We start from the raw sequence: 24,159 nt of genomic DNA, 5'->3' as shown, positions 1-24,159 counted from the left end.
CAGATCCCGCTCCTCAAGCAAGTCCCGCCCCCTCTCTTCGCTCCGGCGGCCATTTTCTCAGCGTTCTCTCTGCGATCAGTCATTGCAGCGCTGGTCTGCAGCATCTCTGCTGAGGTGCTGTGCTTGGGGGTCCGGGCTTCGGGATCTGGAGGGCACACAACACCGCTCCAGCGGTCTGGTAAGCCACAACCGGTCTCCGGTTCTGGACCTCTGTATATACTCTCTGGGGGTCATTCTCTGGCAGAGCCCCCACTCCAGCAGCATGTCTCACACGAGGAGCAAGGCCCCAAAGCTTTATGCTGTATGCACTGCATGTAAGCTCCTGCTGCCTGAACCGAGCACCTTCCCACATTGTGATGCCTGCTCTAACTTGGCGGTGCCACAGCCTGGAGTCTCACCCCCAGTGGTTTCTCAGGCTGCTCCTGCTCCTGTGGCTGAACCCCCGGCCTGGGTAGAGTCCTTTTCTAGGTCTATCTCCCAGTCTTTTGCTGAGTCCATGGGACTTCTGTCCAGGACTTTGATGAATATGCATCAGGCCCCTTCACAGGGTGCCTCTGCTGCTAGGGGTCTCTCAGGACCAGAGCTCACAGAGGATTCATCATCAGGGCCCAGACCCCGTCCTCCTAAGAAGAGACGCAGGGCTCCCTCTCCTTCCTCCTCCCGTCGATCTGATTCCAGAGCTGACTCGCAGGACGAGGAGGATGCCTTTACAGGGGGCTCGGAGGCTAACTCCATGTGCCCCATTGATCTGTCCGAAAATGACTCAGATCTTAGTGACTTGATTGCTTCTATTAATTCTGTACTGGACCTCAATCCGCCAGTATCAGAGGAGCAACCCTCTCTAGCAGAAAAGCACAAGTTTACCTCGCCTAAGAGAGCAAAGAGTGTGTTCTTTAACCACTCCAGTTTTCAGGCCGCTGTGACCAAGCCCAGGGCCTGTCCTGACAAGCGCTTCCCAAAGCGTGGTTCTGATGACCGTTTCCCCTTTCCACCTGAGGTGGTCAAGGAGTGGGCTCAGTCCCCAAAGGTAGACCCTCCGGTGTCTAGGCTCGCAGCCCGGACCGTTGTGTCGGTGGCTGATGGCACTTCCCTTAAGGATTCCACTGACCGCCAGATTGACCTTCTGGCCAAATCCGTGTATGAAGCGGCGGGGGCCGCGTTTTCTCCGACTTTTGCAGCAGTGTGGGCTCTCAAGGCCATCTCTGCTTTTCTAGAGGAGATGCATTCCCTCACCAGGGAATCTATGCCCGAAATGGATGCCTTAACTTCCCAAGCTTCGGCCTTTTCATCCTATGCCATGTCTGCCATGCTGGAGGCTTCTCACCACACTGCGGTGGCTTCGGCTAATTCCCTCGCTATCCGCAGAATCTTGTGGCTTCGAGAGTGGAAGGCAGATGCTTCTTCTAAGAAGTACCTTGCGGGGCTCCCTTTTGCTGGGTCCCGGCTGTTCGGAGAACAGCTGGATGAAATTATTAAGGAAGCTACTGGCGGGAAGAGTACTTCCATGCCTCAAACTAAAGCCAGGAAACCTGCCATGGGTAGGAATCAGTCGAGGTTTCGCTCCTTTCGTTCCTCCACTCCAACTGGTCGTCCTCTAAGCCCTCGGCCTCGTCCGCTAACTCAGCCAAGGACCAGAAATCCAACTGGCGCCCAAAAGCGCGTCCATAGAAGACCGCAGGAGCTGCTGCCACTAAGGCAGCCTCCTCGTGACTATCTGTCCGCGCCAGCAACGTCCTTAGTCGGTGGCAGGCTTTCCCACTTTGGCGACGCTTGGTTTCAACACGTCTCCGATCAGTGGGTGAGAGATATCATCTCTCACGGCTACAGGATAGAATTCTCTTCCAGTCCGCCAAACAGATTTTTTTCTCTCAACTCCCCCCTGCTCCAAGGCCGCCGCCTTCTCACAGGCCGTGGCAGCCTTACAGGCCAATGGAGTAATTGTACCGGTTCCCGCCTGGGAACGGTTCAGAGGTTTCTACTCAAATCTCTTCCTAGTTCCCAAAAAGGATGGTACCTTCCGGCCCATCCTGGATCTGAAGCTTCTCAACAAGCATGTTCAGGTGCGGCATTTTCGCATGGAGTCTCTGCGATCAGTCATTGCCTCTATGTCCCAAGGGGATTTCTTGGCATCCATCGACATCAGAGATGCCTATCTGCATGTGCCAATTGCAGTGTCACACCAGCGTTGGCTACGTTTTGCAGTAGGAGAAGATCACTTCCAATTCGTGGCTCTCCCCTTCGGGTTGGCCACGGCCCCTCGGGTATTCACCAAGGTCATGGCAGCAGTGATTGCGGTCCTGCACCTCCAGGGGTTGGCAGTGATTCCTTACCTGGACGACCTTCTAGTCAAGGCTTCATCCAGCGCAGACTGTCAGCGGAGTGTCTCGCTCACTCTCTCCACTCTAGCTCAATTCGGGTGGCTGGTCAATCTACCCAAATCCACTCTGACTCCGACCCAGAGTCTCACGTACCTAGGGATGCAGTTCGAGACCTTGACGGCACTTGTGAAGTTGCCCTTAGTCAAACAGCAGTCCCTCCAGCTAGCGGTGCGCTCTCTGCTGAGGCCCCGCCGTTATACCCTCAGGCGTCTGATGCAGGTGCTGGGTCAAATGGTGGCGTCCATGGAGGCTGTTCCCTTTGCCCAGTTCCATCTGCGCCCCCTGCAGCTGGATATTCTCCGCTGTTGGGACAAGCGGCCTTCCTCCTTACACAGGTTAGTGGCTCTGTCACCACAAACCAGGAGCTCTCTTCAGTGGTGGCTTTGGCCTCTCTCCCTGTCCCAGGGGCGCTCCTTCCTGGCCCCGTCCTGGGTGATTCTCACCACGGATGCCAGTCTATCCGGCTGGGGAGCGGTATATCTCCACCACAGAGCGCAGGGCACTTGGACTCCGTCCGAGTCAGCCCTTTCAATCAATGTGCTGGAAACCAGAGCCGTGCTTCTAGCTCTCCTAGCTTTTCACCACCTGTTGGCGGGCAGGCACATTCGAGTCCAGTCAGACAACGCGACAGCGGTTGCCTACATCAATCACCAAGGCGGGACACGCAGTCGCCTGGCAATGTTGGAAGTACAACGCATCCTTCAATGGGCGGAGGACTCAAAGTCCACCATATCCGCAGTCCACATCCCAGGCGTGGAAAACTGGGAGGCAGATTATCTCAGCCGTCAAAGCGTGGACGGTGGCGAGTGGTCCCTGCACCCGGCAGTGTTTCAGTCAATCTGCCGCAAATGTGGCACTCCGGACGTGGACCTAATGGCATCCCGTCACAACAACAAGGTTCCCGTTTACGTGGCTCGCTCCCACGACCCTCAGGCATTCGCTGCGGACGCACTGGTTCAAGACTGGTCCCAGTTTCGTCTGTCCTACGTGTTTCCCCCTCTAGCTCTCTTGCCCAGAGTCCTGCGCAAGATCAGAATGGAGGGCCGTCGAGTCATCCTCATTGCACCGGACTGGCCCAGGCGAGCTTGGTATCCAGACCTGCTCCATCTGTCCGTAGAGATGCCGTGGCATCTCCCGGACCGTCCAGACCTATTCTCACAAGGTTCGTTTTTCCGCCTGAATTCTGCGGCTCTCAAATTGACGGCGTGGCTCTTGAGTCCTGGATCTTGACGGCTTCTGGTATCCCTCCTGAAGTCATCTCCACTATGACTCGGGCCCGTAAGTCTTCCTCCGCTAAGATCTATCACAGGACTTGGAAAATTTTCCTGTCCTGGTGTCGCTCTTCCGGCCATCCTCCTTGGCCTTTCTCGTTGCCGACCCTTCTGTCTTTTCTACAGTCCGGTCTGCAGCTAGGACTGTCCCTCAACTCTCTCAAGGGACAAGTCTCAGCTTTGTCAGTTCTGTTCCAGCGGCGTCTCGCTCGGCTGGCTCAGGTCCGCACCTTCATGCAAGGCACGTCTCACATCATTCCGCCTTACCGGCGGCCCTTGGATCCCTGGGACCTTAATTTAGTTCTCACGGTTTTGCAGAAACCCCCCTTTGAGCCTCTTAGGGAAGTTTCCTTGTATCGCCTTTCACAGAAAGTGGCCTTTCTAGTGGCCATTACTTCCCTCAGGAGAGTCTCTGATTTGGCTGCGCTCTCTTCGGAGTCACCTTTTTTGGTTTTTCATCAAGACAAGGTGGTTCTCCGTCCGACTCCGGACTTTCTTCCTAAGGTGGTCTCTCCTTTCCACCTTAACCAGGACATTACCCTACCTTCCTTTTGTCCGGCTCCTGTTCATCGCTTTGAAAAAGCGCTGCATACTCTGGATCTGGTGCGTGCTTTCCGGATCTATGTGTCTCGCACCGCTGCACTTAGGCGGTGCACTTCTCTTTTTGTGCTGACCACAGGTCGGCGTAAGGGTCTCTCTGCTTCTAAGCCGACCTTAGCCCGTTTGATTAGATCGACCATTTCGGATGCCTACCAGAGTACTCGGGTGCCTCCCCCGCCGGGGATCAAGGCACACTCGACCAGAGCTGTCGGTGCCTCTTGGGCTTTCAGGCACAAGGCTACGGCTTAACAAGTTTGTCAGGCTGCCACTTGGACTAGCCTGCATACCTTTTCAAAGCACTACCAAGTGCATGCTCATGCTTCGGCAGATGCGAGCTTGGGCAGACGCATCCTTCAGGCGGCTGTCGCCCATTTGTGAAGTTAGGTTCTGCCCACTTCTTAGTTTATTCTGTTTATTTCCCACCCAGGGACTGCTTTGGAACGTCCCAATGTCTGGGTCTCCCAAAGGAACGATAAAGAAAAAGAGAATTTTGTTACTTACCGTAAATTCTTTTTCTTATAGTTCCGTATTGGGAGACCCAGCACCCGCCCCTGTTGCCTGTTGGCAATTTCTTGTTCCGCGTGTTATCACCGGCTGTTGTCGTGGACAGAGTCTCCGGTTGTTCCGGTTCTTACTCGGTTCTACTTGTGGGTGGCTATTCTCCTTCAGCTTTTGCACTAAACTGGCTGGGTCTGCTCACCAGGGGGTGTATAAGCTCAGAGGGAGGAGCTACACTTTTAAGTGTAGTACTTTGTGTGTCCTCCGGAGGCAGAAGCTAAACACCCATGGTCTGGGTCTCCCATTACGGAACTATAAGAAAAAGAATTTACGGTAAGTAACAAAATTCTCTTTTTTGCAAAAAAAAGTCATGCAATTTGCAATTTTCACAATCATGCAAAAATTTGTTTGGTAGATTTCCCTCTTTCAGTTTCCCACCATTATTACGATAACATGTCAGTGAATAGAAACAATCTTGTTAACATCCTGCAACAAATTATCCACAATGATTATATCCTGCTCAGACGTCCATCGCTCATTATAGTGTAGCAGAGTTCTCTTGTAAGATGCTTATGGTGTGGCCAGTTTTTTATGACTAGATGTAAACAATGGATGACATTTACTGCCTGTAAGCAGAGATCTTGAAAACAGAACATAAGAAAACAACATATACAGTAATACCTCGACTAACGACATTAATTGGTTCTGTGACCGAGCTCTTAACTTATTAACTCAATTTGCTCTTACGTCAAATTAAATTTCCTCATTAAAATTGATTGATATGCTATTAATCTATTTCAGCCCTTACTCATGACTTCCTATCCTGGTATATGACCCCAATCCTGGTACTGTATATATGATCCCCAATCCTGGTATATATGATCCCCCATCCTGGTATATATGATCCCCCATCCTGGTACAAAGCCCCCTTCCTGGTATATATGATCCCCCATCCTGGTACAAAGCCCCCATCCTGGTATATATGATCCCCCATCCTGGAACATGGCCCCCCATCCTGGCATATATGATCCCCATCCGGGTATATGGCCCTCCATTCTGGTATATATGATGTCCTTCCTGGTACATGGCCCCCCCATCCTGATACATAGACCCCCATCCTGGTATATATGATCTCCATCCTGGTACATGGCCCTCCATCCTGGTATATATGATCCCTTTCCTGGTACATGGCCCCCCATCCTGGTACATGCTGCACACGTATTATACTCACCCTCCCTCTGGTTCCCTGCAGCAGGGCACCCTCACCTCATGCAGTCAGCTGATGAGTATGTGCGTACGCCATTCAGCTGACCGCTCTGACACGCCGATCAGCTGACCGCTGTCACACGCCGATCAGCTGACCGCTGTCACACGCCGATCAGCTGACCGCTGTCACACGCCGATCAGCTGACCGCTGTCACACGCCGATCAGCTGACCGCTGTCACACGCCGATCAGCTGACTGCATGAGAGGGGACGTTGTGTTTCGGGGGATGAGAGGGAGGGCGAGTATAAGCTGCTCCTAACTCCCATTTCTGTTCGGTTCATAAAGCAAAAAAGGTACAGAGTTAGAGCTCGTATCCTGAAAAATTCATAAATTGGTGCACTCTTAAGTCAAGGTGTTACTGTATTAGAAAGTTGTTCATTTTGTCCCCTATGTAATGTGTGGATAAGTGAAATAATAATGAAAATGTGCATGCCCTAATAATATTACAGTGATGTTTTTGGAATATTTCAGGCACCCAGCACTCCTGTCAGTTCCCCTGTCCTCGTGGCTACTATAACCCGGACCCTCGGTCACACAGTATTGATAGCTGTTTGCCATGTACCTCAGGGCATTACTGTGGCGTGGAAGGACTGAGCGCTGTATCTGGAAAGTGTGACCCGGGTGAGTGTGAATTTTCTACCATTTTCTTCTGCAGAGTGTGTGAGTTCTTCACCTAGGGGTCAGAGCGCTGCTCCTGCCTCCGACTTCTGCTCTCCTCTACCCTTCTCTCAGTGTTAGAGATTGTTAGGAGGTTGTACATAAATATGAGGGAGATTCGAGTAATGAAGGAGGGCAGCTCACTAGGGCTGTAGATGGGGAGAAAAGCACGTGATCCTTCATGAGAGATAGAAGAAGAAATCAGTCCAGGAATGAGACACAATACACGAGAGCTACTGACAACAGACAGACATCATATATGGCATTCATAACTGGGGGAAACAAGCCCACACGTGAAAAGTCTGATACTATAAGCGAGCTGCAAACCTCCTATCATTAGCAATGAAGATTGCAGCCTGAAACTGTTTAACTTAAGGTAGCCACTTACATATGGAAAACATGTCTATAGCCTATAAGATCTGCAGATCTTCATCTACTTACAATCACATTACTATTACTATTGGTGATGAGTGAGCACTACAATACCTGGGTGCTCAGTACTCGTAACTAGTGATGAGCGGGCACTACAATACCTGGGTGCTCAGTACTCGTAACTAGTGATGAGCGGGCACTACAATACCTGGGTGCTCAGTACTCGTAACTAGTGATGATCGGGCACTACAATGCCTGGGTGCTCAGTACTCGTAACTAGTAATGATCGAGCACTACCATGCTCAGGTGCTCAGTACTCGTAACTAGTGATGAGCGGGCACTACAATACCTGGGTGCTGAGTACTCGTAACTAGTGATGAGCGGGCACTACAATACCTGGGTGCTCAGTACTCGTAACTAGTGATGAGCGGGCACTACAATACCTGGGTGCTCAGTACTCGTAACTAGTGATGAGCGGGCACTACAATACCTGGGTGCTCAGTACTCGTAACTAGTGATGAGCGGGCACTACAATACCTGGGTGCTCAGTACTCGTAACTAGTGATGAGCGGGCACTACAATACCTGGGTGCTCAGTACTCGTAACTAGTGATGAGCGGGCACTACAATACCTGGGTGCTCAGTACTCGTAACTAGTGATGAGTGGGCACTACCATGCTCAGGTGCTCAGTATTCATAACTAGTGATGAGAAAGCACTACCATGCTCAGGTGCTCAGTACTTGTAACTAGTGATGAGCGGGCACTACCATACTCGGGTGCTCAGTACTGGTAACTAGTGATGAGCGGGCACTACCATGCTCAGGTGCTCTTTACTGGTAACTAGAGATGAGCGGGCACTACCATGCTCAGGTGCTCAGTACTCGTAACTAGTGATGAGCGGGCACTGCCATGCTCGGGTGCTCAGTACTGGTAACTAGTGATGAGCAGGCACTACCATGCTCAGGTGCTCAGTACTGGTAACTAGTGATGAGCGGGCACTACCATGCTCGGGTGCTCAGTACTGGTAACTAGTGATGAGCAGGCACTACCATGCTCAGGTGCTCAGTACTGGTAACTAATGATGAGCGGGCACTACCATGCTCAGGTGCTCAGTACTGGTAACTAGTGATGAGCGGGCACTACCATGCTCGGGTGCTCTGTACTGGTAACTAGTGATGAGCGGGCACTACCATGCTCGGGTGCCCAGTACTGGTAACTAGTGATGAGCGGGCACTACCATGCTCGGGTGCTCTGTACTGGTAACTAGTGATGAGCGGGCACTACCATGCTCGGGTGCTTAGTACTCGTAACTAGTGATGAGCGGGCACTACCATGCTCGGGTGCTCAGTACTGGTAACTAATGATCGGGCACTACCATGCTCGGGTGCTCAGTACTGGTAACTAGTGATGAATGGGCACTACCATGCTCAGGTGCTCAGTACTGGTAACTAGTGATGAGTGAGCACTACCATGCTCTGGTGCTCAGTACTCGTAACTAGTGATGAGCGGGCACTACCATGCTCGGGTGCTCAGTACTGGTAACTAGTGATGAGCGGGCACTACCATGCTCAGGTACTCGTAACTAGTGATGAGCGGGCACTACCATGCTCGGGTGCTCTGTACTCGTAACTAGTGATGAGCGGGCACTACCATGCTCGGGTGCTCAGTACTGGTAACTAGTGATGAGCGGGCACTACCATGCTCGGGTGCTCAGTACTCGTAACTAGTGATGAATGGGCACTACCATGCTCAGGTGCTCTGTACTCGTAACTAGTGATGAGCGGGCATTACCATGCTCGGGTGCTCAGTACTGGTAACTAGTGATGAGCGGGCACTACCATGCTCAGGTGCTCAGTACTCGTTACTAGTGATGAATGGGCACTACCATGCTCAGGTGCTCAGTACTCGTAACTAGTGATGAGCGGGCACTACCATGCTCGGGTGCTCAGTACTGGTAACTAGTGATGAGCGGGCACTACCATGCTCGGGTGCTCTCTGTACTGGTAACTAGTGATGAATGGGCACTACCATGCTCAGGTGCTCTGTACTCGTAACTAGTGATGAGCGGGCACTATCATGCTCAGGTGCTCTGTATTCGTAACTAGTGATGAATGGACACTACCATGCTCAGGTGCTCAGTACTCGTAACTAGTGATGAGCGGGCCCTACCATGCTCAGGTACTCAGTACTGGTAACTAGTGATGAGCGGGCACTACCATGCTCGGGTGCTCAGTACTGGTAACTAGTGATGAGCGGGCCCTACCATGCTCAGGTACTCAGTACTGGTAACTAGTGATGAGCTGGCACTACCATGCTTGGGTGCTCAGTACTCGTTACTAGTGATGAATGGGCACTACCATGCTCAGGTGCTCAGTACTGGTAACTAGTGATGAGCGGGCACTACCATGCTTGGGTGCTCAGTACTCGTTACTAGTGATGAATGGGCACTACCATGCTCAGGTGCTCTGTACTCGTAACTAGTGATGAGCGGCACTACCATGTGAATATTCGATGCGCAATGTAAACTATTCGGCAACTATTCGGGTTTCCCATAGACTTACATTACAGATTGTATATTCGCAAATAGTCGAATAGCGGCATCCTATTCGTCGAATATGGGCGTAGCCGAATATTTGAGGTATTTGATCATCCATAGTTACTATGTAAAGTTTTAGGAATAAAATCAGCGTGGTTCCTCTCACCTGGACCCCGGTAAGCACTGCTACTTCTGCACTGCAAGGAATATTGGGGTGCGTACAATGTTTCTACTTCTCTTTAGGTTGGTTTTGTGTTTTTGCTGCTTGGACTCCGCAGCCCTTTGATCTGGATAATTACACCAGTGCCAACTGCTTGTGTCCTGCCACCTCCACTGGAGGCAAGTGCCTGCCTGGCTTCTACTGTCCGGAGGGCGCCACTGAGCCCATACCCTGCCCTCCCGGGTCTTACTGTGAGAACGCAGGTGAGAAAAATGCTCATATAAAAGCAATGCATACATGTAACAAGACTGCAAATGACATCAAACATATATCTTTTAAACGTGTGCGTGCGTGTGTGTATAATTTTTTTTTTTTTTACATTTGCACTGGTCATGGCATTGCCAAATTTGAAATGGATTGGATGACCGCTGATTTCAATAGCTAAGCCAGCCTCCTTCTCTGGCTATGATAATGGTCTATGACAATGGGGCGGCTTGCTTCCCTATTAGAATAAGCCTGAGAGTCAAGTACACTCCTTCTATGCCTTTTGAACTCCAAATTAATAAGATTTTTGTTTTTCTCGGGTATTCGTACAGCACAGCCTTCTATGCTGTACTCAGGACTTTCTTATTAATGGACATGCAGTCCCTCAAATAGAGTCACAGAGAAAGGAAACGTTCCCTGATGCTTTGAGCCAGTAGGAACTTTAGGGGAGTGAATAGAAATGTGAAGTGATAACAGTTGCACAATTGGATTCTGGGGCTGTAGAGAAAGATACATGATGGGAAATGTGGTAGTCACAATCCTTACTGACGCAGGCAATGTCCGGCTCCTCCTCGTCTTGTCCCGGTAGCTCCGTGTGGACCGAGTCTCCGCTCCTTGTTCTCTTCCTTCAGATATTTGAAAACATTTTTCATTTTCCGCCTCTTGTAATAATATTTTCTCCTTGCTGTTCTTATGCCTCTTCCTTACTTTGTGCCCTATTCCAGGCCTCGCTGCTCCCTCTGGGGAATGTGCTGCTGGTTTCTATTGCACGGGTAGGACCAAGACTTCCAAACCCACTAATGCCCTGCAGGGAAATATCTGCCCTCCTGGGACATTTTGCCGTAGGTCCACTTACTTTTTACTTCTTTGCTTCCCTGTTCCTTGTCCGTATGTTCATCATCTTTTTTTACTTGCAGCGAATGGTTCCCATCATCCACAGCCCTGCCCGGCAGGCACATTTTCAGCAGATTACCGTTTGGGAAGTGTCTCTGAATGTAAGCCGTGTCCTCCAGGAATGTTCTGCAGCGGGTCTGGGATCACGTCCCCCACAGGGCAGTGCCCAGAAGGTACCATCCAAGGAAAAGCGAAGATCTGACCTCATTTACACTATCTGTTGCATTCTTGTCCTACTTCTTTCAGCTTCACTTTCTCTGTATAATAGCTTTTTTTTTTTGCACGGGATTTCAGTTCATCTCTCTTTGCAGGTTATTATTGTCCTGAGGGGCAGACGCTGCCTGAGAGCTTACCATGTCCCGCAGGGCATCGCTGCACAGCAGGGAGCACAAAGCCTTTACCTTGTGAATCTGGATATTACCAAAATGCAGAAAAGCAAACCACGTGCCGGATCTGTGAAGCAGGTAGGTCTAAACCCAGAAGACAGATATGGAGGCCATAACCCGGAAGACAGATATGGAGGCCATAACCCGGAAGACAGATATGGAGGCCATAACCCGGAAGACAGATATGGAGGCCATAACCCGGAAGACGGATATGGAGGCCATAACCCGGAAGACGGATATGGAGGCCATAACCCGGAAGACGGATATGGAGGCCATAACCCGGAAGACGGATATGGAGGCCATAACCCGGAAGACGGATATGGAGGCCATAACCCGGAAGACGGATATGGAGGCCATAACCCGGAAAACTGATATGGAGGCCATAACCCGGAAAACTGATATGGAGGCTATAATGTTTTAAAGGAATTGTTTAGGGCTTTTATACTGATTAGTCTATCATTAAGATAGGTCATCCATTTCTGATCTCTAGGGGTGCGACACCTGGCACCTCCACCGATCAGCTGTTCCCTGTGCCGATGCGCTCAGTTGCAAAGCAGAACTACCCAGCTCTGTCAATGGCCTTGGCCAGGTACTGCACATCCACCCAATATTGATGTGAATAGTGATATGCAACTGCGCAATTGGAAGAGCTGAATGGCGGGTATACTGGGTATTGCACCCCCAACAATCTCATTCTAAGGATACGCCATCATTATAAAAGTCCCAGACAACCCTTTTAAGTCTTGTATCTGCAGAATGTCTGCGTGAGACGATAATCTGGATTTTACCAACAATTTTGCACCATTTGCCTATTTGAGATTAACAGTAAATTTGACAGTGAGCTCATTGTGACTGGGAACAAGTTTTATACTTTTTTCTGAGCTGACTGATGACCATGTTGCGGACGGGGGCCAGACCACTGCCAGGGGGTGCTCGGATCCAGGTTCATTACTGTGGCTCGAGTGGCAGCCGGACCCGGGCTTGTGCAGCCGTCCGTCCTCACAACCGTAGGAAGGGTGTATTTACAGGGGAATAGTTTGTCAGTGACGCCACCCGTGGGTTACGGTGAGAGTTGGTAGCACCGCCGCTGCCTTGTGATGGGACACCCGGGGCTCATGGAGTGGGGCAGCAGGCTGGAATCCCCTCTACGGGTAGGGGAGGTGTTGTCCCGGGGCCCAGGTGGATGGGAGTAATGGCTGTGGAGAGTGTCATGCAGGGTTGGATCGGGGATGAATGGTGTACTCACAGTTCCAAAGGATTGCACACAGAGTCCAGTGGTAAACCAAATTGCCTGTGACCGGTAGCCTCCGGCGGGTGTATTCGGGTCCCACACCCAGATATACAGCCATGGGCCCTTTCTTCTGCACTTTCTGTCTGTCTCTCTTGTCTGGACTAGTCCGCTTGAAACGGCCTCCGGACCGGATCCCCTCTCTCGGCACCGGCAGGCAACAACCCTGCCCCGGTCTACCTCAGGTTCCCTGCGACCGGATCTCTGTCGCCTGTGGCCCTCACTGCCACCTAGTCAGTGTAGCTAGTCCCATCGTCCGGTGGTCCGGGGCTCCAACCCCGACTACCACCCTCTGCAGGGACTCCAACTACCACCTGTCAGCTCTCCACTCACTACAGCTCAAACTGCCACTTTACTCCTCTCTATCACTTCCTGAGCTCTTCTCCTCCATCCCTCCCATTGTCCTGGGGGGAGGGGGTGACTAGGCCTGATTGGCTGGTGTACATCTGTGTGGAGACTGTGTTGGTGCTAAAGAGGAGAATGGCCCGCATTTTGGTGGATTTGTGCAGGCTCTGCGACAACCTGGTTTTGCCAGGGCATCACAGCCATATGAATGTTGAGCTGAAATTTGATGTGGTCATAAATCAGCTAAGATAAACCCAAAATAATAAAGATCAAAGAGTCAAACTCCCTGTTAGAACGAGCTCACTGACATATTCTCAGGTAACTCATTCTGCACCCGGCATTGTGCAGGAAAACAAAAGAGCCCATGAAAGCAAAACTTGCATTGGAACCCAATTGCAAAAATTGATTTAGGCTTAAAATAGATGCTTTTAAGTAAAAAAAATAAATAAATTGTCACCCAAATGTGTCCATATATTGTAGAAGTTCTTCAACTTCCGTTTATACGTTGTTTCAATGTATCAACATGTTAGAGCTCTCTGCTTGCTGTCAGTGAATGCTGATAGCAACATGAGACCAGACAGCAGACTGTAGACTGATACATTGTGACAAAGCCTCAGCGATTTGTACAGCTTCTGATGTGTGGAGCTCACAGAGCATTGTCCAGACTGGATATAACTGTATCCACCTCTCGGCAGGACTAGTCACTTACTGCCTCTGACTGGTAACAGGCGTATTGCCGTTCACAATCCGCACTATTCCATAACTTCTTATTCTGAAACTGACGAGGAACCAAAATCCAAAGTAAATTAGAAAGTTCTAGAGATTTTAGAGCACGTAAATCGCTTTCTAGTTTTGTGCTTTTCGTTGTTCCCAGGATTCTTCTGTGAGCGCCGGGAGCAGCCGGTCACTGACTACACACAGTACATTTGCCCACAGGGGTATTTTTGCCCTTTGGGGACACAATTTGCCACCCAGCATGGCTGCCCAGAAGGATCCATTGGACCCAGACACGGTTTGTCCAGCATCGTGGATTGTGTGCGGTGTCCTCCCGGGAAATTCTGTAAGGGCTCGGGACAAGCAGCTCCTACAGGTGAATCTCTATATTAGGTGAGCCGTCACCATTGTTGTGTATATACAGTATACGCCTCATGTTATCACGTCTTTTAGGGAATTGTTCCTCTGGGTATTGGTGTAAAGAAGGGGCCGCAGATGAATATCCACATGACGGGCTCTCTGGTGACATCTGCCCACCAGGACATTATTGCCCAGCAGGTCTGGATCATGTTGGGTACTACGCATGGTATCAGAAAACAACACATTTTATTGTGAGTGCTATATTTTTTTTTCTAGGGGCACAATCGCCGCAGCCCTGTCCGGCCGGGACCTGGGCAGACGCAGAAGGTCTTGGAAATAGAAATGACTGCAGGCCCTGCCCTGGGGGGAGATTTTGCAATGCTTCGGGTCTCTTCTCTCCGTCCGGACTGTGTGCACCTGGGTGAGTTTGATACTTATTCTTCTTGTTTCCTATGCTATGTTCACATGGGGCAGATCCGCTGCAGTTTTTTGCAGAAGACTTGAATTGTGTTACAACAGCAGCAAAAAGCGTGAGATGTTAGAAAGTTTTATCCTTCGTATTTCATGTTCTGGACATTCATTGCAGATTTATCGATTTCAATTCACAGCGTAAAATCTGCTGTAAATCCAAATAAAAATCCATGATAAATGTGTGCAGATTTAGCTCTCGATTTCTCACTGATCTGCGGCAAAAACCGCACAACCCTGGGAAAATTTTGTTGTGACCCAATGAGAGATGTTGTCCTTGGTGGGGTTTAAACTCATGACCCCAGCGCTGCAAGACTGCAGTGCTAACCACTGAGCCACCACAAGACTGCAGTGATAACCACTGAGCCACCACTAGACTGCAGTGCTAACCACTGAGCCACCACAAGACTGCAGTGCTAACCACTTAGCCACCACAAGACTGCAGTGCTAACCACTGAGCCACCACAAGACTGCAGTGCTAACCACTGAGCCACCACAAGACTACAGTGCTAACCACTGAGCCACCACAAGACTGCAGTGCTAACCACTGAGCCACCACAAGACTGCTGTGCTATCCACTGAGCCACCACAAGACTGCAGTGCTAACCACTGAGCCACAGTTTTGTCTTTTAAGTGTAATTCTTACTGTCACTTCCTAGTGGCGGCAGTGTTCACTTATGGTTTCTTGTATCCCCGATAATGAAGTGACTAAAAAAAAAAAGGGATTTAATTTTAATTTCTATTTCAGATATTACTGTTCAGCTGGAGCAGAAATATCAACTCCAGGGGATGGTCTGTCAGGTGGTCTTTGCCCCCCAGGACACTTCTGCCCGTCTGGATCATCTGCTCCTATCTTGTGCTCTCCAGGCACTTTCACAATGCAGCACAGAGCGACTGAGTGTGATGTGTGTCCGGCTGGTAAATACTGCATTTCAGGAATGAGCCCTCAGCCATGTCCTAGAGGTAAGATGTAAATCATGATCAGTTCAGGAACAGGAATGTATGTACACAGTGACTGCACCAGCAGAATAGTGAGTGCAGCTCTGGAGTATAATACAGGAGGTAACTCAGGATCAGTAATGTAATGTATGTACACAGTGAGTGCACCAGCAGAATAGTGAGTGCAGCTCTGGAGTATAATACAGGAGGTAACTCAGGATCAATAATGTATGTAGACAGTGACTGCACCAGCAGAATAGTGAGTGCAGCTCTGGAGTATAATACAGGAGGTAACTCAGGATCAGTAATGTAATGTATGCACACAGTGACTGCACCAGCAGAATAGTGAGTGCAGCTCTGGAGTATAATACAGGAGGTAACTCAGGATCAGTAATGTAATGTATGGACACAGTGACTGCACCAGCAGAATAGTGAGTGACTGAAAAGATGGTAATAATAGCAAGCTGTCGAGACTACTCAGGTCTCTTCATCAGGCTCAGAAGACACCTGCGTAGTCTCGACAGCTGCTATTGTTACCATCTTTTCAGTTAGCCATTACAATGTATCAACCACTGAGGACTTCAGTTCTTTTAAACATTTTTTTATCTCTACTGGCTAACATGGTACAAAGATATATTTTACCTGTATAACTTATTTAGACAATATGTCAATATATAAACCCCCATTAAAGTGTTAACATTTTTGTTCTTGTAGGATTTTATTGTCCCCAGGGGACTAGCGTGGACTGGAGCCCTTGCTGGCCTGGCACCTATAGCTCAGAGCCGGGCCTCGGTGATGCTTCTGGCTGCAGGGAATGTGATGGAGGCAAATACTGCAGTTTGTATAACGCCTCCAGTGTGACCGGAGACTGTGCAGAGGGATATTACTGTAAGGCCGGAGCTCAGCGACCGGATCAGGAAGAAGAAATTCCAGGTAATGTCGGATATCACTTATAGTCAAGATGATGCATGTGACCTTTTCAGAATGGTTTCATTCCTGTGTTATCGGATTAGATTCTGCTGGTCCTTGTCCGGCCGGTCACTTCTGTCCTCGGGGGAGCGCGGCTCCCACACCTTGTCCTCTCGGCACCTACAGCTCCAGAATGAAGCTGCTCTCAGAGGTAGGAAATAATAAGGACCCAGGTTATTTATAAAGATTTAATTGGGAAACACAAGATGGAAATAGAAAATGTATCACAGGAGAGAACTAACTGCTCATGTAATAAACTGACTTACCGCAATCCTCTATGAATACATTTATAATATAGCGGTAAGAAAGGAAATGCATTTGTCCCTTGTCATAGGCGGGATGTTCTCCGTGTGCTGCTGGACATTACTGCGACTCGCCGGGCCTCGTTCTGCCCGCTGGGCCGTGTTCTGAGGGCTTCTATTGTATCATTTCCGCTATATCACCACAACTCTTCGCAGCTAACCCTATGGGAGGTCCATGCCCGCCAGGTACCGCTCACATGCATGTAACGTAAGTGTATGCATAAATCTATATATTTACTGTGGACATTTTACATTTCAGGACATTTCTGCCCGGTTGGCTCCTCTGCTCCTCAGACCTGTCCTCCGGGAACATTTAACCCTATGGAAAGGCAGGGTGTTTGCCTACCTTGCACAGAAGGGTAAGATCCTGATAGCATGCACACCACAGGTTGTAATCTTTATTAATTACTGTATTATTTGTTTTATAAAATGCACAGGATTATAAGCCGCACCTCAAATTTAGAGGAAAAAAAAAGCAAAATAAAAAATATGGGGCACTTTTTATAATCCGGTGATGTTTAACCAGAAGGGGGCGGCAGCGTTGGTCACAGGAAGCAGGGTCAGTGCTGGAGTACGGCGATTCTGCAGGTGGTGCACAAGGGTTCCCAGATACTTACTGTAAGCTAGGCCTCTGCTCTGTCCTTGGGCACCGGGCTCTGCTCTGTCCTGGGGCACCGGGCTCTGCTCTGTCCTGGGGCACCGGGCTCTGCTCTGTCCTGGGGCGCCGGGCTCTGCTCTGTCCTGGGGCGCCGGGCTCTGCTCTGTCCTGGGGCGCCGGGCTCTGCTCTGTCCTGGGGCGCCGGGCTCTGCTCTGTTCCGGGGCACCGCCCTCTGCTCTGTTTCGGGGCACCGGCCTCTGCTCTGTTCCGGGGCACCGGCCTCTGCTCTGTTCCGGGGCACCGGCCTCTGCTCTGTCCTGGGGCACCGGCCTCTGCTCTGTCCTGGGGCACCGGGCTCTGCTCTGTCCTGGGGCACCGGGCTCTGCTCTGTCCTTGGGCACCACCCTCTTCTCTGTTCCGGGGCACTGCCCTCTGCTCTGTTCCGGGGCACCGCCCTCTGCTCTGTTCCGGGGCACCGCCCTCTGCTCTGTTCCGGGGCACTGCCCTCTGCTCTGTTCCGGGGCACCGCCCTCTGCTCTGTTCCGGGGCACCGGCCTCTGCTCTGTCCTGGGGAATCGGCCTCTGCTCTGTCCTGGGGCGCCGGGCTCTGCTCTGTCCTGGGGCGCCGGGCTCTGCTCTGTCCTGGGGCGCCGGGCTCTGCTCTGTCCTGGGGAACCGGCCTCTGCTCTGTCCTGGGGCGCCGGGCTCTGCTCTGTCCTGGGGCGCCGGGCTCTGCTCTGTCCTGGGGCGCCGGGCTCTGCTCTGTCCTGGGGCGCCGGGCTCTGCTCTGTCCTTGGGCGCCACCCTCTGCTCTGTTCCGGGGCACCGCCCTCTGCTCTGTTTCGGGGCACCGGCCTCTGCTCTGTTCCGGGGCACCGGCCTCTGCTCTGTCCTGGGGCGCCGGGCTCTGCTCTCTCCTTGGGCACCACCCTCTGCTCTGTTCCGGGGCACCGCCCTCTGCTCTGTTTCGGGGCACCGGCCTCTGCTCTGTTCCGGGGCACCGGCCTCTGCTCTGTTCCGGGGCACCGGCCTCTGCTCTGTCCTGGGGCACCGGGCTCTGCTCTGTCCTGGGGCACCGGGCTCTGCTCTGTCCTTGGGCACCACCCTCTGCTCTGTTCCGGGGCACCGCCCTCTGCTCTGTTCCGGGGCACCGGCCTCTGCTCTGTCCTGGGGAACCGGCCTCTGCTCTGTCCTGGGGCACCGGCCTCTGCTCTGTCCTGGGGCACCGGGCTCTGCTCTGGGGCACCAGCCTCTGCTCTGTTCTGAGGCACCACCCTCTGCTCTGTTTCGGGGCACCACCCTCTGCTCTGTTCCGGGGCACCGGCCTCTGCTCTGTTCCGGGGCACCGGCCTCTGCTCTGTCCTGGGGCACCGGGCTCTGCTCTGTCCTGGGGCACCGGCCTCTGCTCTGTCCTGGGGCACCGGGCGCTGCTCTGTCCTTGGGCACCGGCCTCTGCTCTGTTCTGGGGAACCGGCCTCTGCTCTGTCCTGGGGCACCGGCCTCTGCTCTGTCCTGGGGCACCAGGCTCTGCTCTGTTCTGGGGAACCGGCCTCTGCTCTGTCCTGGGGCACCAGGCTCTGCTCTGTCCTGGGGCACCGGCCTCTGCTCTGTCCTGGGGCACCGGGCGCTGCTCTGTCCTTGGGCACCGGCCTCTGCTCTGTTCTGGGGAACCGGCCTCTGCTCTGTCCTGGGGCACCGGGCTCTGCTCTGTCGTTGGGCACCGGCCTCTGCTCTGTCCTTGGGCACCGGCCTCTGCTCTGTCCTTGGGCACCGGCCTCTGCTCTGTTCTGGGGAACCGGCCTCTGCTCTGTCCTGGGGCACCGGGCTCTGCTCTGTCCTTGGGCACCGGCCTCTGCTCTGTCCTTGGGCACCGGCCTCTGCTCTGTCCTTGGGCACCGGCCTCTGCTCTGTCCTTGGGCACCGGGCGCTGCTCTGTGCTGGTGCTCGCTGCAGGCAGTGAGACACGGGCCATTCTGAAGATGTCGGTGGTGCGGGCTTCAAAGAAATAGAAGCCGAATTTGGCGCGTGCGCTGATGAGAACTTGAGTTGAGAGCTCCATCCGTGCATGTGCTGATTCTGAGCGCCATTATTTGAAGTACTCACTGCCGACATCTTCAGAATGGCTTGTGCCTTGCTGCCCGCAGCACAACACACAGCATTGCCCCTACCTCCTGTGACTTCTCTCCACCAACCTCCGGTAAGCTATCTTCGTATTTTAAGACGCACCCCTTATTTTCCTCCCAAATTTTTGGGAGGAAAAGTGCATCTGATAGTCCAAATATATCTCGTTTATTGAGATTAATGTCCTGCGTGCATCCTCTCTTCTCAAATCGCAGATTCTTCTGCCTCAACAAGACATCATCCTTGGAGGGAAAGGAGTGTCCTCCTGGGTTCTACTGTCCTGGAGGGACATTTTCTCCGGAGCAGTTTCCATGTCCCAGAGGCACGTACAATCCGCACAGAGGACGCAGCGTAGAGGAGGACTGCCTGCCGTGTGACGCAGGTAACCATCAGTGACCTGCAGAGGCGGCCCAGGAAGCTGCTGTGTGATTGCTGCTACCAGCGCTCCTTCCCTTTATGTAAATCTCACAATGTTAATGTGTTTTTTTTGCAGGACATTACTGTGACACCTTAGGACAGACACGGGTGTCTGGTCTTTGCTCTGAAGGATACTTCTGTACACATTCTGTAAAATCTGCAACCCCAAACCAGGGAACTCTGGGAAATGTGTGTCCGCCGGGGTATTATTGCCCAGTCGGGTCTGTCGTTCCTCGTCCTTGCCCTTCTGGTTTATACAGTAATACATCAGGAAATATTGGACCTGAGACCTGTGTGCTCTGTGAGCCAGGTAAGGAGAAACATAAACTATTTTTCTAGATCACTGTAAACACGGCTATAACCATAGACATAGGCACTACATCAGGGGATATGGGGCCCAGAGATGGAAAGCGCCACATCAGGTGATATGGGGCCCCGAGATGGAAAGTGCCACATCAGGTGATATGGGACGCATAGGTGGAAAGTGCCACATCAGGTGATATGGGGCCCAGAGATGGAAAGCGCCACATCAGGTGATATGGGGCCCAGAGATGGAAAGCGCCACATCAGGTGATATGGGGCCCCGAGATGGAATGTGCCACATCAGGTGATATGGGGCCCAGAGATGCAAAGTGCCACATCAGGTGATATGGGACGCATAGGTGGAAAGTGCCACATCAGGTGATATGGGGCCCAGAGATGGAAAGCGTCACATCAGGTGATATGGGGCCCCGAGATGGAAAGCGCCACATCAGGTGATATGGGGCCCCGAGATGGAATGTGCCACATCAGGTGATATGGGACGCATAGGTGGAAAGTGCCACATCAGGTGATATGGGGCCCAGAGATGGAAAGCGCCACATCAGGTGATATGGGGCCCAGAGATGGAAAGCGCCACATCAGGTGATATGGGGCCCTGAGATGGAAAGCGCCACATCAGGTGATATGGGGCCCCGAGATGGAATGTACCACATCAGGTGATATGGGGCCCCGAGATGGAATGTGCCACATCAGGTGATATGGGGCCCAGAGATGTAATGTGCCACATCAGGTGATATGGGACGCATAGGTGGAAAGTGCCACATCAGGTGATATGGGGCCCAGAGATGGAAAGCGCCACATCAGGTGATATGGGGCCCAGAGATGGAAAGCGCCACATCAGGTGATATGGGACCTAGAGATGGAGAGTGCCACATCAGGTGATATGGGGCCCAGAGATGGAGAGCGCCACATCAGGTGATATGGGGCCCAGAGATGCAAAGTGCCACATCAGGTGATATGGGGCCCCGAGATGGAATGTGCCACATCAGGTGATATGGGGCCCCGAGATGGAATGTGCCACATCAGGTGATATGGGGCCCAGAGATGGAAAGCGCCACATCAGGTGATATGGGACCTAGAGATGGAGAGTGCCACATCAGGTGATATGGGGCCCAGAGATGGAGAGCGCCACATCAGGTGATATGGGGCCCAGAGATGCAAAGTGCCACATCAGGTGATATGGGGCCCCGAGATGGAATGTGCCACATCAGGTGATATGGGGCCCCGAGATGGAATGTGCCACATCAGGTGATATGGGGCCCAGAGATGGAAAGCGCCACATCAGGTGATATGGGGGCCAGAGATGGAAAGCGCCACATCAGGTGATATGGGGGCCAGAGATGGAATGTGCCACATCAGTTGATATGGGACGCATAGGTGGAAAGTGCCACATCAGGTGATATGGGGCCCAGAGATGGAGAGTGCCACATCAGGTGATATGGGGCCCAGAGATGGAGAGTGCCACATCAGGTGATATGGGACCCAGAGATGGAAAGCGCCACATGAGGTGATATGGGGCCCAGAGGTAGAGAGTGCCACATCAGGTGATATGGGGCCCAGAGATGGAAAGCGCCACATGAGGTGATATGGGGCCCAGAGGTGGAGAGCGCCACATCAGTTGATATGGGGCCCAGAGGTGGAAAGCGCCACATCAGGTGATATGGGACCCAGAGGTGGAAAGTGCCACATTAGGTGATATGGGGCCCAGAGATGGAAAGCGCCACATCAGGTGATATGGGGCCCAGAGATGGAGAGCGCCACATCAGGTGATATGGGGCCCAGAGATGGAAAGCGCCACATCAGGTGATATGGGGGCCAGAGATGGAAAGCGCCACATCAGGTGATATGGGGGCCAGAGATGGAAAAAGCCACATCAGGTGATATGGGGGCCAGAGATGGAAAAAGCCACATCAGGTGATATGAGACCCAGAGATGGAGAGTGCCACATCAGGTGATATGGGGCCCAGAGATGGAGAGTGCCACATCAGGTGATATGGGGCCCAGAGATGGAGAGTGCCACATCAGGTGATATGGGACCTAGAGATGGAGAGTGAGACATCAGGTGATATGGGGCCCAGAGATGGAGAGTGCCACATCAGGTGATATGGGGCCCAGAGATGGAGAGTGCCACATCAGGTGATATGGGGCCCAGAGGTGGAAAGCGCCACATCAGGTGATATGGGACGCAGAGAAGGAAAGTGCCACATGAGGTGCATGAACTCTGTTTGTTTTGGGAGGGATAACTCCTTAGTGGCTTTCTCCTGTCTGCCACTTGTATGCCATCTCTGATATATGGTGGTATTACTGTGTAATTGTCTCTGCTGCTTCACTTTCTTGCTGTTAGGTGGGTGGACTCACCTATTATTTTCCATACAGACTCTATGAATTCTAGTTTCGCCCCTGATTATCTGTGAAGATTGGGGTAAATCTGCAGCTTATTCTCCATCCAGATAGTAGATTTGCAGCGAGATTATTTATGCTGCTGATATTAATTTTCTTTGTCGCTCCATTGGGAGACCCAGACAATTGGGTGTATAGCTTCTGCCTCCGGAGGCCACACAAAGTATTACACTTAAAAGTGTAAAGCCCCTCCCCTTCTGCCTATACACCCCCCGTGCCTCACGGGCTCCTCAGTTTTTATGCTTTGTGCGAAGGAGGCTGACATCCACGCATAGCTCCACATCTTAGTCAGCAGCAGCTGCTGACTATGTCGGATGGAAGAAAAGAGGGCCCATAACAGGGCCCCCAGCATGCTCCCTTCTCACCCCACTCTGGTCGGCGGTGCTGTTAAGGTTGAGGTACCCATTGCGGGTACATAGGCAGGAGCCACATGCTGTTTTCCTTCCCCATCCCTTAATGGGCTCTGGGTGAAGTGGGATCCCAAACGGTCTCCAGGCACTGGGACCGTGCTCCCTCCGCAGCCCCTGGGGAATCTGCTGGACAGGAGCCGGGTATCGTCAGGGACAAGGCCCTGCTACTGTGAGGTACTCTGTGTCCCCTTGGGGGACCGCGCATAGAGCGCTTGTGCCATACACACTGCAGCACTGCTGGGTGTGTTAGTGCGCCGGGGACTACCGCGCCGACCGCGCTTATTTGCCGGCCGCGCTTATAACTTTAGTCCCCGGCTTTTGCGGCCTAGTATCGCATATTCCCGCCCCCAGGCCTGCCAGTCAGGGGAAGGGCGGGACGCTGCACAGGACGTCAGCGCTGAGGGCTGGAGCATACTTTGTATCCTCCTCCTCCCTCACTCAGCACAGTGGGGCATCAGATTCCCGCACTTTCTAGGGCACGCCCACGGCCCCCTCCTCTTCACAGAACGCCGGCAGCCATTCCTGTCAGCACTTCTGACGCTGGAGAGGAGAGACAACACGGCTCTGGGAGGCCCAGGCAGGGAATCTGATGATCAGACAACCGCTTTGAGCGGTCGGTAAGCCGCACCTGTGGTGCTGGCCCCACTGAGTGCCGAAGTGTACATATATATATATGCTTATATGCTATACATTTACACTGTACGGTCGCACTGTTGATTTTTGGCTATATACCCTCCTGCATTGTACTCAGACGAGACAACAGCATGTCGTCCGCAAAAAGCAAGGGTGCCACAGCACAGGCTTACTTTGCAACCTGTACCTCATGTGCGGCTATACTACCGGCAGGTTCCACCGATCCTCATTGTGTGCAATGCTCGGCCCCTGTGGCACTTACTCAGCCGGAGCCTCTGCTACTGGTGGCCCAGGTGGAACCACCCGCTACCACTGTCCAGGTGACAGGGACGGAGTTTGCAGTATTTGCTGACAAACTGTCTGAGAGTATGGATAAATGGTCTGCTAAGATACTAGAAGCCTTGCAGTCCAGACCGGTGACTCAGGCCCCGGGCACTGTTGAATCATTGACCCCAGGCCCCCCTCGGTTGGAACAGCAAAGTGCTCCTGGGGTGACCCATAGGTCCCAGGGTGAGGTCTCTGACACGGACCGCAGTCCCAGGCCGCCTAAGCGGGCTCGCTGGGAGCTTCCCTCCACTTCATCACACTGTT

The 24,159-nt window shown here is 52.3% G+C and overlaps 2 protein-coding genes across 2 annotated transcripts in view; both read left to right on the top strand.

The window, feature by feature from the left end:
* Positions 1-11,098, top strand: part of LOC142255918 (uncharacterized) — a 52,223-nt gene extending 41,125 nt beyond the window's left edge. Inside the window, exons 17-20 of the mRNA XM_075327365.1 lie at positions 6,485-6,634; positions 9,822-10,001; positions 10,728-10,844; positions 10,920-11,098. Of these exons, the coding sequence (XP_075183480.1) occupies positions 6,485-6,634; positions 9,822-10,001; positions 10,728-10,844; positions 10,920-11,098 (626 nt within the window). The remainder of the gene's footprint in view (positions 1-6,484; positions 6,635-9,821; positions 10,002-10,727; positions 10,845-10,919) is intronic.
* A 2,759-nt stretch (positions 11,099-13,857) lies between these two features.
* The window catches only part of LOC142255917 (uncharacterized), a 39,397-nt gene continuing 29,095 nt past the window's right edge, over positions 13,858-24,159 (top strand). The window contains exons 1-10 of the mRNA XM_075327364.1: positions 13,858-14,005; positions 14,083-14,187; positions 14,266-14,410; positions 15,206-15,420; positions 16,111-16,329; positions 16,410-16,516; positions 16,700-16,853; positions 16,927-17,026; positions 19,603-19,769; positions 19,881-20,114. Of these exons, the coding sequence (XP_075183479.1) occupies positions 15,336-15,420; positions 16,111-16,329; positions 16,410-16,516; positions 16,700-16,853; positions 16,927-17,026; positions 19,603-19,769; positions 19,881-20,114 (1,066 nt within the window). The 5' untranslated portion in view covers positions 13,858-14,005; positions 14,083-14,187; positions 14,266-14,410; positions 15,206-15,335. The remainder of the gene's footprint in view (positions 14,006-14,082; positions 14,188-14,265; positions 14,411-15,205; positions 15,421-16,110; positions 16,330-16,409; positions 16,517-16,699; positions 16,854-16,926; positions 17,027-19,602; positions 19,770-19,880; positions 20,115-24,159) is intronic.

This window comes from Anomaloglossus baeobatrachus, chromosome 11 (genome assembly GCF_048569485.1).
Source record: "Anomaloglossus baeobatrachus isolate aAnoBae1 chromosome 11, aAnoBae1.hap1, whole genome shotgun sequence".
Classification (NCBI taxonomy): domain Eukaryota; kingdom Metazoa; phylum Chordata; class Amphibia; order Anura; family Aromobatidae; genus Anomaloglossus; species Anomaloglossus baeobatrachus.
Note: the sequence above shows the minus strand (reverse complement) of the source record. Positions and strands in the feature narration are given on the sequence as shown.